This window comes from Octopus bimaculoides, chromosome 3, assembly GCF_001194135.2.
Source record: "Octopus bimaculoides isolate UCB-OBI-ISO-001 chromosome 3, ASM119413v2, whole genome shotgun sequence".
Taxonomy (NCBI): Eukaryota; Metazoa; Mollusca; class Cephalopoda; order Octopoda; family Octopodidae; genus Octopus; species Octopus bimaculoides.
Genome location: NC_068983.1, coordinates 116,741,873 through 116,756,246, shown reverse-complemented (window position 1 = coordinate 116,756,246; position 14,374 = coordinate 116,741,873). Strand labels below are relative to the sequence as shown.

The 14,374-nt window shown below is 37.0% G+C and overlaps 1 protein-coding gene across 6 annotated transcripts in view; it reads right to left on the bottom strand.

The window, feature by feature from the left end:
• The window catches only part of LOC106881053 (protein O-mannosyl-transferase TMTC4), a 300,747-nt gene that overhangs the window by 174,683 nt on the left and 111,690 nt on the right, over positions 1-14,374 (bottom strand). For all 6 annotated transcript variants that reach the window (XR_008263718.1, XR_008263717.1, XR_008263716.1 and 3 more), the window contains exon 4: positions 7,305-7,407. Coding sequence is in view for 3 of the 6 variants with exons in the window: in XM_052966480.1 (XP_052822440.1) it covers positions 7,305-7,407 (103 nt within the window). In the remaining 3 variants the exon portion in view is untranslated. The remainder of the gene's footprint in view (positions 1-7,304; positions 7,408-14,374) is intronic.

Genomic DNA, 14,374 nt, shown 5'->3' with positions numbered 1-14,374 from the left:
TACTTAAGACATAGTTGTGATCTGAACAGAACCGCTTCTGACACAGACAATCGGGAGCCCTTTTGGTCATTCTATTTTCCTTACTGGAAGGGTTCCTAACCCATGGGCAAAGAGAGGTTAGATGATGGCGGTGGTGTTTTCAAAGGGATGGCATGTGTAACCTGATCACCTCTGCCGATCAAACTCGCAACCCATGCGCTCCAGTTGCAACACTGATTCTGCCCAAATTTGACGTCATGTTACTTAGTTTGGTTTGAAATAAAGAACTTGATTAGCTTAATAATCCCAACTTAATCCCGGGCAAAGCCGGGCTATACTGCTAGTTGGAACTAAAACTAATGTCTCTGCTTCGACATTTTATGTATATATAAGTACATGTAGCCGTATCATCAATGTAAATAAAGGTGCTGGCATTATTTTGTCTAATATCCCGAAATGAGCATATCCATGTTCGAAGATGTTCCAGTAGTGACATTTTCCCATATGTTTGCATATTTTGTATATTTATTGTATATCTATTTGCCAATGTGTTCCTTTTGAAGAAGGCAATGTGTATATTGAAAGATTTTTGTTGCAACTTGTTGCAAGCAGACACTTTGTGTTAACTGAAATGACTGCTGTTTCAGGCAATTGTGAAGAAAATGTTAATAACATTTGGTTTCTAACACTTATCTATTGAGACGCGACAGAGAAAACCTATAGAGTAATACTGCATTGGAATTACCAAATAGTGCTTCATTTATTATGGAACTGAAAGCGAGTTTATTTGAGAACACAACAGGAGAAACTTCAACAGATTTTGACTTCAAAATAAAGAACTTTATTTAATATTTGATGCACAATTTATGTACTGAAAATGTATAGATTGTCCAAAAACAGAGTAACAGGATAAACATTGAGGATATAGAAGAGAACATGTAGCAGTTATTGTAACGTGTAATCCAGTCCAATGTGCTATATAAGAGGGAAAACGATACATGTCTTCATTTTCAATATTTATTACATGTTTAAAATGTTATATTTAAAAATATTTAAAAAGTTAATCGTATTAAACGAAATCAAATTTCTATTAACGATTAATGTGAACTCTACTTGCTTAGCGCCAACCACACGTTCAGCCTTTAACACAACTGAACGTATGGTTTTCAGTTGTGATAAAGAATGAAAACTGAACCCAGATTGCAAGCCCTAATATGAACTTACATATATTTTAGCTTAAGCTAAAAATATAAATCATTGGTTTGGAACTAATCTCTTTTGTCTCGAAACACCTTTGATCAAGGCTTACCAAAGGAATAACAAATTGAAAAATATAACTGAAATTGCATCGATTAATAATTTAAATCGCGTCGCAATTTGAGCTTGCCCCATACCACTTGCCAAAAGATGTGATAAATGATGGGCTAGTTTTTAGGTATTGTTAAAACAATACTTTTTGCAATGCTGTCTATTGCAACATTGGAAATGGCTATCAATATGTGCAGTTGATACATCAATATTTTTTAAAGTTAATAGTATTTTCTTGCTATATACAACTGTAATAGTATTGTATGAACAAATGGCACAGTAACGATATTTATACTATGCAACAATGTTCATCATATTTATGCCGATAACATGAATGTAAAATCAACTAGTGTACTAGATTTTGTCAACCGAACCAAATTCTGTGGTCAAAGTTTTAGCGTTTCGTTTTAACATTGGATCATTAATCAACACATCACAAGTTCACCGTTATCTCAGTATGAGTAGTAAATTATTGACTAGCTCAGGAGAACTTGCATAGATATTGTACATAAGAAGTCTATGAATGATGTACAACCCCATTTGAGTTTTCTAAACTCAGTAGAAATGTTTTAAATAAATTGCAGTAATGTTTTTTTTTTTATTTCTTACTATTATAGCTCACTGTATATATATAGGTTAAGCAATCGTTATAAATGCAGCGAACATTTATTATTCCCCTTATTGTACGAATACAATAAAATATACACACTTCAAATCGAATTGGAGAATTAACTTTCTTTCAATGTGGAACGGCTTTCAAAAATTGTATTACTGTTTTGAGGAATATGTAGTGAACTATTTAACAGAGCCCCCTGAACAAAATTGTAGATTTTCTTTTAGGACCGGATCGATCCCGATTTATCATAAAGTGTTCCAGCCGTCTTATCCTATATTTCATTCAATCACAGCGTATGCTGTGATTTGGGGAGGTTTAGATACACTAAAAAGCATATCTAGTGTATGCGTAGAAATTTCTTTTTGGTTCAATGAAGATTATTAGATGTCTTATGGTGATGGCTGACAAGAGAGTTTCAGATCAAACACTGAATTTGGCGACACAGAATTCTTAGAATTGTCAAGTTACAATTTTGCTTTTCATCCTTCTGGGGAAGATGATATATTTTTACTAGCAACATTTAGTAAAATCAAGTTGCAACACTATTCTGCTTCCATTAACAAAATCGTGTCTCAACGGACGAAATCATTGGAGAAGGAAATGTATATTTCTTATTTAATCCAGCACATGCTGGAATGAACAAGTTCAGAGACAGTATTAGCTATCTAACATAAAATAGCTGATCAATAAAACCCTTTGTGCAACGCATATAGTTACAAATGCGTGTTTCTTAATTTCACTATGATTTAACACATATTTATATTTCACTATGATTTAACACATATTTATAATTCACTTGTTTCATGCAAACATATTCATATTTCCTTCATAAGACAAGTATTATCAGGAATGCTGGATATGTTTGATAAATGTATAATACATCCACTTCCTTAGCTCTATAAGTGACCGTGCAATTAAAAATATTGTTTCTGGAGTAAGTGATCCCGAGTTCGATTTCGCTGAAAAGCACTTTGAATAAGTGCGCCTTACCATAGTCTCGGCCCACCAAGGCCATGATTGTGTAATTGGAAAGTGAAAACTGCGTGAATGATTTGCAATCTTTCTTCTTTGTAGAATGAAACGGTTGTCAAGTTTAACAACATTACTTGGCATTTGATTGCCTTTCACGGATTCACCCGTTGTTAAAGGCATTAGAACTAGATCTCTGTTATATTGGTTACCACTGAAACGTTGTTTCTCCTCTCTTTTCACCAGCCAGTTACGAATATTCTGCTGAAGGTTGTGGCCACTGCGCTTTCTATAAATGGTCAAAAGTACAAACCAATACAATACGTAAACACATAGAACATTCATATAAAAAATACACACGCACTTACACATACATACTCACACGCGCGCACGTAGATGTTGTAAATTATGTTTGTTTGGAAAAAAACTGGTTACTCATTCTCTCGCTGTTCTCAGAGTTTTCCTACACCTGTTGATGTAATCTGCATCATACATGCAAACCTCGTGGTTCGTGCACAACGTGAACGATTACAGATTCACGCCTGTAAGAGACGTATGCGAATTCTCTGACTTCAAGGGAGCTTAAGTATTTCAGATGGAAGTGGGACTTAATTGTTGCAGGATTGAGAGATGATGCACAGTAAATTCAAAGAATGGAAGAGGGTTGAATGCAGCGCGTAAGGTTTTACGGGTATAGTACAGCTATTACTATTTTAGAGGACACGGGGACATTATTGTAACAGTAAAAGAGCTCGACAGACGGAACATGGCTGCGATTCATTAACTGAAGTGTATCAATGAATAAAGATGGTTTAAGGAATCAGTCTGAATAATCTCGGTGGTCCGAGGGTGAAATACATGTCTTACCAGAAATAGTATTGAACTGGTAGATTTCCAACAATTCATTTGACTGAGAGTGCCACAAGTTCTGGTAGATAGGAGAAGTCAGATAGTATGCGCGTAATGTGTATGTAGTTTACAGTCAGACAATGGTAGGACGACGTGACAAATGAAGAAACTGTTGTAGTCTGACAGAGGTTGGGCTTAATTGTGAGAAAGGGATCAAGGTTGTTTAGAGCGTTTAGGGCCTTTTTGTTTGTTTGTTTGTTTTGTTATTGTGTTGCTGCTGGGTTTTTTTTGCGTTTTTGTGTTTTTCTTTGTCAGAAACGCGTATAAGTTCAAAATGTTTCATTTACAGTGTTGAAGATTGCACAAAATTCAGTTTCTGCGACAGTGACATCAGTAAGGAACACCGGTAAGAACGGAGAAAGCCTATGGACATTAACGTAACTGAGAAGGATGACTTGCGAAAGGGGTAAATCAAAACAAAAGTCCTCTTGATGCAGATGAAAAAGTCTTCCTCGTGGTTCAAAGAATTCGGCAAAAAGTAAAGAAAGTAAACGCATTTGAATAAGCGGGGGAGAAAACTTTCTCCCAGAGCAAGTGGTACTTTTTGTTGATGCTACGGAGGAAAGAAAGCTGATTGTTTGAGACAGTAGAATCTACTTATACGTAAACACCATGTTTCAGAATAAAGTTTGAGTACTGAGTGTGTTCACACAAAAGAAATAAAGGTTGAGGGATTTGTATCGCAGAGAAGAATAGAATGGCTGGTTTACATGTAATTAAGGTGTGATATGTAACCTACAAGAAGGATACAATGTTAGAGAATGGAAGTATAATTAGTGAAAGTTGTTTGGTGCATTTGGTTTTAGATTTTGGTATTGGGACATGTAGAATGAGTTGGTACATCATGGGTTCATGATATCACCTGCTATGAACTTTAATCATAAGTTTGCTAAAACTCCGCTAAAAATACACATGGTTTTGGTGGTAGCACTAAACAGTGCGGTGTGATATGTCCATATATTAAAGAAGTACAGGACCTATAGCATATTCTATGAATGATAGACAGATTCAACATGTGCACAGAAAACGTACACACACACACACTCGCGCGCGCACACACACACAAACCAGATACACAGCTAGATAGATAGATGGATAGATAGACAAACAGACAGGCGGGCAGGCAGGCAGACCGACAGTCAGACATACATACAGACAGACAGATAGATAGATAGATAGATAGATAGATAGATAGATAGATAGATAATAGTTGAATTAGTGTCGGGAGAAGGTTGGATAGAATGCCTTGATAGAATTGAAATGCTGCTGAAGTCAACTCGGCCTTTCATCCTTTTGTGGCTCGATGTAATTTTCGTCAGGCACAGGAGTGGCTGCGTGGTAAGTAGCTTGCTTACCAACCACATGGCTCTGGGCTCAGTCCTACTGCATGGCAGCTTGGGCAAGTATCCTCTACTATAGCCTCGGGCTGACCGAAGCTTTGTGAGTGGATTTGATAGACGGAAACTGAAAGAAGCCTGCTGTATATATGTGCGTGTGTGTGTGTGTGTGCGCGCGTGTCTGTCTGTCGGCCTGTCTGTCTGTGTTTGTCCCCCTACCATCGCCTGCTGGTGTGTTTACGTCCCCGTAACTTAGTGGTTCGACAAAAGAGATCGATAGAATAAGTACTAGGCTTACGAAGAATAAGTCCTGGGATCGATTTGTTCTACTAAAGGCAGTGCTCCCGCATGGCCGCAATCAAATGATTGAAACAAGCAAAAGAATAAAAGAATATACCCTGCCTCCAGAACAAATCACCCGACCACACTCCAATACAATTCATCGGCCTACGTACAAACACACAGTAGGTCGGTTTGGATAGGTAGTCCTACAACCAGCTCACGCAAGCGAACAGCATCATTGTTGAGGTTTCAATTTGCAATGGATCAAACCCGGTTGAAAGAAAATCAATCACCAGACTAACATGTACCAATCTATCAATTCCTATTCATACTTTCAGAATAGAAACTTGATTGGAGATACGTCTAGGCCAGTAACTGTGAAGTAAGAGGAAAACCTGCATCCCATATAATTACGACATGCAACTCAACTTTTATAAACATGAAATATAGTCTTTGCACTTGTAGTTTATGTCCACATTTTACAAGATTTTTACAAAGCATATATACAACTTCCATTTATTACTTCCCCTTTGGGGCACATATATGTATATATGTATAAATGTATGTGTGTATATATGTATATTAGTCAATATTATAATACTCTAAAAATGTGAATTTTAAAAGAGATTGGCACTTGCTTATTAGGTATCTATAATTGTTTTTAATTGCGAGATAAGATGATGAAGAGCAGCGCCAGTATTCCTTTTAACGCCTTTGGGATTGATGGAATAAAGGAACATAATCTTCAAACAGACACGTAGCACCAATAGTTGCAGCAATGAGAATTGTGCCATGAACATTCAAAGAGGCAGATTAACTTTCCAACTGGCTTCCACGTTGTTTCTAACAACCAAATTTCACTCAATAAAATGGCCAGTCCCAGGCTATGTAATAACACATTTTTCCCAAAATGTTGCGGTGATATCGAAGCTGAAGTTCTTAACAATACACGTAAAAAATAAGGCAAAATATTTCTAATGGTTTGTTTTCCACTTTTTCCAAAAGGAAAGCAATCTCGCATCTATTTAATCTAACTGAAGTGGTATATAGCATATCAGTTGCACACACGTGTGTGTGTGTGTGTGTGTGTGTGTGTGTGTGTGTGTGTGTGTGTGTTATTCAGGTTTATTTCAAAATTTCTTGCCAATAGAGAATGAGCTGGTTCTAACCTAGATCTAAGGCTCCTTCATTGGAATTTCAACGTTAGGAACAGGGTATATTTGTATGTACGTACGTACGTACGTACGTATGTATGTATGTATGTATGTATGTATGTATGTATGTATACGTGAAGACTCGTATGTTTTGTTTTATATATGTCTTCTCATGCATATACTTGCATATTTAAACATGCTCATATATATATAAAGACTAAACTTCGGAAAAGCTTTACAGATTTTTAAAGTTCTAGTGAAGGATTGAATCTGTAGTCTTTGAATCGGCTTTCTCCTTTCTGGTTTTGAGAACCCTACTTTCTCAAGATTGGTATTTATGCAGTGTGTTACATATCCCAGTGCCCCAGTATTTACAGGTAAAAATCTGAACATGTAATCTAGATAGAGTAACTGTTGATTTCTCTATAGTTCGGCATAGATATTCTCTTTTTCACTGATCTTCAGCTTTATGTTAACATCCGGGCAGCTGATTTCCACAACTGTACACAAATCCTTATATCAAGTCTATTGGGCTAACATTTTATTGAGGTTTTCACTGAAACATTCTACCGGTATTCCTTTCTTATTATGAGTGGCTATAGCTTCCCCCATACTACGAGTTCTTATTTCTCTGTCCTCGGGGTTATCCTTTCGACGGATCTCATACAGTCTCCTAAAAACAACATCATCCTAACTACAACAATATGTCTCATCGGTAGATATGTATGTATGTACGTATGTATGTCTTACCTTTGTTGCTCTTATTTGCCATGAGACCATAATGATAAATTAGAAAACCGAGCAAACAGAACATTGTATACAACATGTCCGCTTGTCCAACAACTGAGGCGACCTGAAAAACATTACATTAAATTATACATTAACTTAGTCACGTAATCATTGCATTTGATAACACAGTGTTCAGTTATTTTGATTTAAATGGAAATTTGATAGATAGCCTATTGTTTTTTAATGGAATTGGAATGTGCAATTATATCAGTTATCAAGCAATCATCAGTTGTTTACATGGACATAACCTAATGTTTCATATCAATAAATACATAATTTGCAACAACTGAACATTTGAAATTTTACTTAAGTACTATGTTCAGTGTAAGAAATTACGCTAAATAATATAGACATCTGAATCTCCCCAATATAAACGTGTGTTTTGTGTATGTATATGTGCGTGCGCTCGGGTGAGTGTGTGTGTATGTGTGTGTAGCTATGTGTGTATTGATATTTTGTAAGTAAACATTGATATTCTCCAAAATTTTATTGATGCAAATGCATTCTGAGAATACGAGATCTAACTGTCGTTGGATGACAATCATAATTCAGTTTATACGGTAATTCTTTCTTATTATCCAGTTTAAATCTCATGATTCAAATTGCATGTGTGTGTGTGTGTGTGTGTGTGTGTGTGTGTGTGTGTGTGTGTGTGTGTGTGTGTGTGTGTGTGTGTGTGTGTGTGTGTATTTGTGCCGCATGAGTGTTAAATGATTTCGTTACAACTACTGGATATTACTGAATGACTGCTATGTGAGGAACAATTCTGAGACAAACCTTACTTCCATTAAAAGTGCCTGAAAATTGCAAGTGCTACCAATTTTAAGATTAAAATTAGCAGCTGGGGGACATTGAGCAACAGTTTATAATACTGTTCAATAATTTGCGTTTGAACTTTAACATACTGAAATACACTGAAATTTTTGATCAATTTGAGGCAAACTGCTTCGAATTTTTCAAGTCAGAGTTGCTCTCACACTGTTGTTGTTCAAAAATACCCAGCAGCCAATACAACGCATAACGGTCGCCTAAATATTGGATCCATTACTTTAGGTATATCTGACTAATAAAGAGAATATTATACTTATATTCTTTTATTTGTTTCAGTATTTTGATTGCGGCCATGCTAGAGCACTGCCTTTTAGTCGAAGAAATCAACCCCAGGATTTATTCTTTATACTCTTAATACTTATTGTATCGGTTACTTTTGCCGAACCGGTAAGTTACGGGGGCGTACGCACACCAACATTGGTCGTCAAGTGATGAAGGGGACAAACAGACGCAAAACACACACATAAATATATATATATATATATATATAATATACACAACGGGATTCTTTCAGTTTCCGTCTACCAAATCCCCTCACAAGGATCTGGTCGGCCCGAGGCTATAGTAGAAGACATTTGCCTAAAGTGCCACGCAGTGGGACTGAACCCGGAACTGTGTGGTTCGGAAGCGAGCTTCTTGACACAGCCATTATTCGATAAAAAATATACGGAAATTAGATGATCACATTTTGATTAACAGCAGCTTATATATCAAACAAGATTTTGCGTCTCTGAAAACTGGAGCAATACATACGCATACATTTATACATTTATGTGCGTGCGCAAATGTGTGTGTGTGTGTGTGTGTGTGTGTGTGTGTGTAATAATGCATGCATATTTTCACGTTTGTGGCAACTCCCAATTATTCAAAGACCAAGTTGTGTCCTATTTTTATTCTCTCTATTATGAATTTCTAATGTGAATTTTTTTACATATTTATCCAATATGTACAATTTTGTAACCCCTATTTTAGCAAATTAAACATGTGTAATGGTGAATAAATAATACAAAAAAATGTTCCAGGTTTTGTTATATGTATATATAAAGGGTGCAGTGAATAAATTGTCGTCTAAATTACACAAAAAGCAAAATAGCACTAACATTACATTTTAAGAGATATATTTACCAAAATTACATAAAAATATCCTGAAATAGTAAAAAGTAAATTTATTCAATAAAATTTCCATTGGCTTTAACCACGGCCTCCAGATGACTTTGGAATCTCTTACAAATCTTCTGAACAGTCTCCTAGTGTAAGTTGGTGAATGCTGCCATAATCCTTGCCTTCAGGTCATCTGTTGTTTTACAAAGAGTTTTGTAGGTCTCTCATTCAACTGCGCCCCACACATAATAATCAAGAGGGTTACAGTCTGGGGAATTAGGCAACCAGATGTTAGGGTGATGTGGTCTCAGAAATTGTCCGACAGCCATGACTGGGTTCTCTTGCATGTGTGGCTGGGTGCAGAGTCCTGTTGCCGGACACAGGGTCTTCCAGCAGCCATCCTCCTCAGCCAGGGCAGCATCAGCTCCTCCAGGCACTTGATGCAGGCCTCCTTGTTGATTGTGAGGCCTTGTGGGAAGATAAATGGAGGCATAACTTCGCCATCACTAGTGATCACTCCAAACACTATGATGTTGACTGGATGTTTGTTTTTTATCACTCTCGGTACATGTTTTGGAGACACGGCAGAAATTTTTCTCGTCTAAGAAAAACCAAAGCATGTTCGGTTGGAGAGCGTGCTTGAGTTTGTTCAAAAGCTTCGTAGCGCGGTCTTTCTTCTTGTCCTTGATGGCTTGGAATAAAAATTGGTCCTTTCCCATCTCGTATGAGGAAAACCAAATGTCTTCAAGCACTAACTGCCTGATAAGAAACTCTGCCACTCCCGTGTCCCTGGCAATGGACCTGTTTAACTGGGAGGGATCGTTGCCAATTATGGCCTGGATCACACCAACAAATTCTTTTCTTATCAGAACTATTAGACTGAGTTTTCCGAACTACTGTACCTTCATATTCGCCATTAGACTCATCTAACTCTTTTCGAATCTTCTGCACTGTTGTCAGATTGACAACCAAACTCTCTAAAATGTTCGTGTTGGAGCTTCCGGCACGAAACCGAATCAATACAGCATGTCGTTTCCAAATTTCTCGCAGTGAATTGCATCATGGTGCTGTTTTTCTACCAGACGGTGCCCAACTGACTCTACTGTGTAGTTGACAAAATCAATAACAATGCACATGTGCGAAATAAAAATATAAAACGGCGATAATTTACTCATTATAAACTTTGGATGATCCTGTATCAATTTCGCCAGTTATATTTTTAATCATTCGACATCCACCCACCAATAGGAATTCATCATGTAGAATTTTAACTGAACCTTACCACAAACAGTAAACCCTGAAGAAAGAAATACTAATCGATGGAGCGGAATACGGACTGTCACTACAGTTCCTTAAAATCATTTTAAATGATTTTTTCCTTTTCATGATTTTTAACTAATTTTACCTTCATCTCGTATTACTGAACTCTATTTATTCTTCCTCGAATACGTGTATATACACACGCATACACGGTTTTCATGTTCTTATATCTTACTTCCTTTGCATTTTATATCGTATTATTTTTATTATATTTTTTTCTATTTATTACAATTTTTATTATTATCCCATCTAAGTCTTATAAATCACTGTAAGCACCATTTCGTTTTCGGATGTAAAGTACTGACAACTGAAATTTTTATCTTCTTGCAAAAGATTTTATATACATATATATATATAAACACACACACGCACATATATATATATAATGCTTATATATAAATATATATATAGGGCAGGGATTGCTGAAGAGTGTAACGGATTTTTATAAAATTCTAAACACGGAACGTCGTACATGATTGACTAACGGCAGGTTTGTTTTGTTTGGGTTCCCTCTTTTATCTGTGTGAATCATGAATATCGCTATCCGATGGAGACTTAATTGTAGTTAGAATTAGTAGTTTTTACTGTTATTTCTAAATTTTCAGTATGTTGGTGAAGTAACTTTTGCTGATCCTTATATTATGTGTATACATATATATATATATATAATGCTTATATAAAGCATATATATAATGCTTATATATATGTGCTCGGTTTTGAGAGATTCTGCACACAAGCATGCGCACGCGCACACACACATACGTGCAGAGAGAGACACACAATCGCACAGAGACACACGCACAAAGACAGACAGACACACACACACACACACACAAACACACACGTATGTATGTATGTATGCATGTATGCATGTATATATGTATGTATTCCGTGCCAACGGCGGTTGAGTAAGGATCATAGATAAGAGAAATAAAGAGAAGGAAGAGAGAAAAGAGGGTCGTGGAGCCGCAAAGCGTGTAGCACCGTCGGCCGAGCGCTCTGGTTGTCGGGCGGGCGCCGGCTGGATGAAGATTGTGCGGTCGACAGCGAGAGCGAACACGCTGCTGCTGCTGCAATGTTAGAGGGCCGACGAAGATTAAGGCGAGGGGGCCCGGCCGCGGCTTACGAATTGGATGGATCGCAGGTTTATCGTGCGTTCGATACCACCACCGCATTCGAGCGAGCCAGCGGCGGCGATGATCAGGGGCAGTATGTGTGTATGTATGTATCAATTTCCTTAAACGCAATTTTTCATGCTGCCAACTGCAAGTAAAAAGAGGATCGGGAATAATGAAGGAAATGTGTGGAAAGGTGTAAACAACGTGATTTTATGAGTGAAGTACATTAAGTGTTCACGCATTATGACCGAGATATTGGTCTCTCGATTAAGTTATTTTAGTTATGTGGAAGAAATAAACAATGTTGTATTTCGTATTTATTTGATAGATATTATGTTTACAGAACGATACGAGTTCTAATCAGTGATTCAAGGCATCCAAAATGGATGAAGATTTCCAGTTCGTTTCACTTGTTTTATTATTCAAAATGTCAGAAGCTGTATAGCGTATTTAAGATAGTGTTTTTGTCTTTCCCGCTCTTTGTACGCGGTTCATGGCTTTGTTTGCGTAATCTATTTGTTTGTTTGTGTGTGTATGTGTGTATACATTTATTTAAATCCGTACACACACTATGGTGATATCGATTTGGGCAGATGATGATGGGAATATACATATGTTATGCTCGATTGTGAATTACTTTTGTCTTAGTCTTAACCTCAATTGTCCTTCGTACTTGTAAAGTGTAAAGTGTTGTGTGATTCATAGAAGCCCATATTTGCATGGATATTGTTTGGTTTTCTTCAAAGGAAATCTAATTAAGCTTGGATAATGCTTATATATATGTGCCTGGTTTTAAAAGATTCTGCACACACGCATGCGCACGCGCGCACACGCACACGTGCAAATAAACACACACACGCACAGAGACATACACACACTCACATGTATGTATGTACGTATGTATGTAAGTATGTATGTATGTGTGTGTATGCATGCATGTATGTATGTATGCATGTAAGTATGTATGTATGTATGTATGTATGTATGTATGTATGTATGTGAATATGTTGTATTTAAGATTAAAGTTTAGCTAGAAGACCTTAAAATGTAGTATCCAAATTTTGTTTTAGGTAAATCCCTAGCAGTGTGCCTTGAGAGCACATTCACCACTCACGGCTACCAGGCGACAACCGGGCTACTTCAGTTTTATCGCAGGATCTACGTAAGGAATTCCGCGGTCCACGTTTAATATATGTAACCTGATTTAACCTGATGAGGTTTCCTCTGCACTATGGGGTGCATTCGATTCCATTATATCGTTCTCGAACCAATATGAAGCAGTGCAGATGTGTGTGTGTGTGTGTGTGTGTGTGTGTGTGTGTGTGTGTGTGTGTGTGTGTGTGTGTGTGTGTGTGTGTGTGTGTGTGTGTCTGCTGTGTCTGTGTATGTATGAATACGCGTAGCTTTGTATATACGACGTGTATATGTAAGTATGCAACCCATAGAAATACATTTTCGCTCATGATTTTCCTATCACGATCAACTGACATTCTAATTTGTATCGACTAAACGAGTTCGGAATAACATTTTAATGTCATACATGCTAGCATTCTTTTGTTTTGTTTTCTTTTTGTTCTTTCAATAATTGATTTTAAAAACTCACTTCAGGAGAGAAATATTCATATTTGTGTCTGCCTATTATCTTCTCCAAATGGATAGTGTGTGTTAGTATAATGATTTCTTTTTCTTTTGCTGTTTTCTTTTTTAACTTAAATTCTAATATGCTGGAATAAGTTCCTCTTTTATTCTTTTACTTGTTTCAGTCATCTGACTGCGGCCATGCTGGAGCACCGCCTTTAGTCGAGCAAATCGACCCCAGGACTTATTCTTTGTAAGTCTAGTACTTATTATATGGGTCTCTTTTGTCGAACCGCTAATTTACGGGGACATAAACACACCAGCATCGTTTGTCAAGCAATGCTAGGGGACAAACACAGACACACACACACATATATATATACATAACATATATATACGACGGGCTTCTTTCAGTTTCCGTCTACCAAATCCACTCACAAGACTTTGGTCGGCCCGAGGCTATAGTAGAAGACACTTGCCCAAGGTGCTACGCAGTGGGACTGAACCCGGAACCATGTGGTTGGTAAGCAAGCTACTTACCACACATCCACTCCTGCGCCTTAGCAGAATTATATTTAAACCATTCTGAGACAACCTTTCCTTAATGCATGAGCATTTTCTGGTAGCTCAGAAATTCAATGAAAGTAAAACTAAAATTATACTCGATGACTTTGAACTACATTAATCCATTTCATGTATTTGCATTTTATCAAAAGTAATCATTTGAATTCAGTTACATCGGCAATGCAAGTGATTTTCCTTCGAGGGTTGTCTCAGATACTAAAAAAGGGTGTGTATATTGATTTCAAGCTGCAAAATGTAGGACCAATCGCAATTAAAACAGTTTACCTGAAAACAGAATCTGTTTAGTATGTTATTTTGTGTGTGTTTTATATCTCACTTCTGTCTCTTATCGTTTACTTGAAGCGTTTTAGTCAAACAAATCGATCGCAGTACTTATTTTTCACACTTGGTACATAGAATAACCTCTTTTACCGAACCACTGTTTGTCTGTGTTTGTGTGTGTGTGTGTGTGTGTGTGTGTGTGTGTGTGTGTGTGTGTGTGTGTGTGTGTGTGTGTGT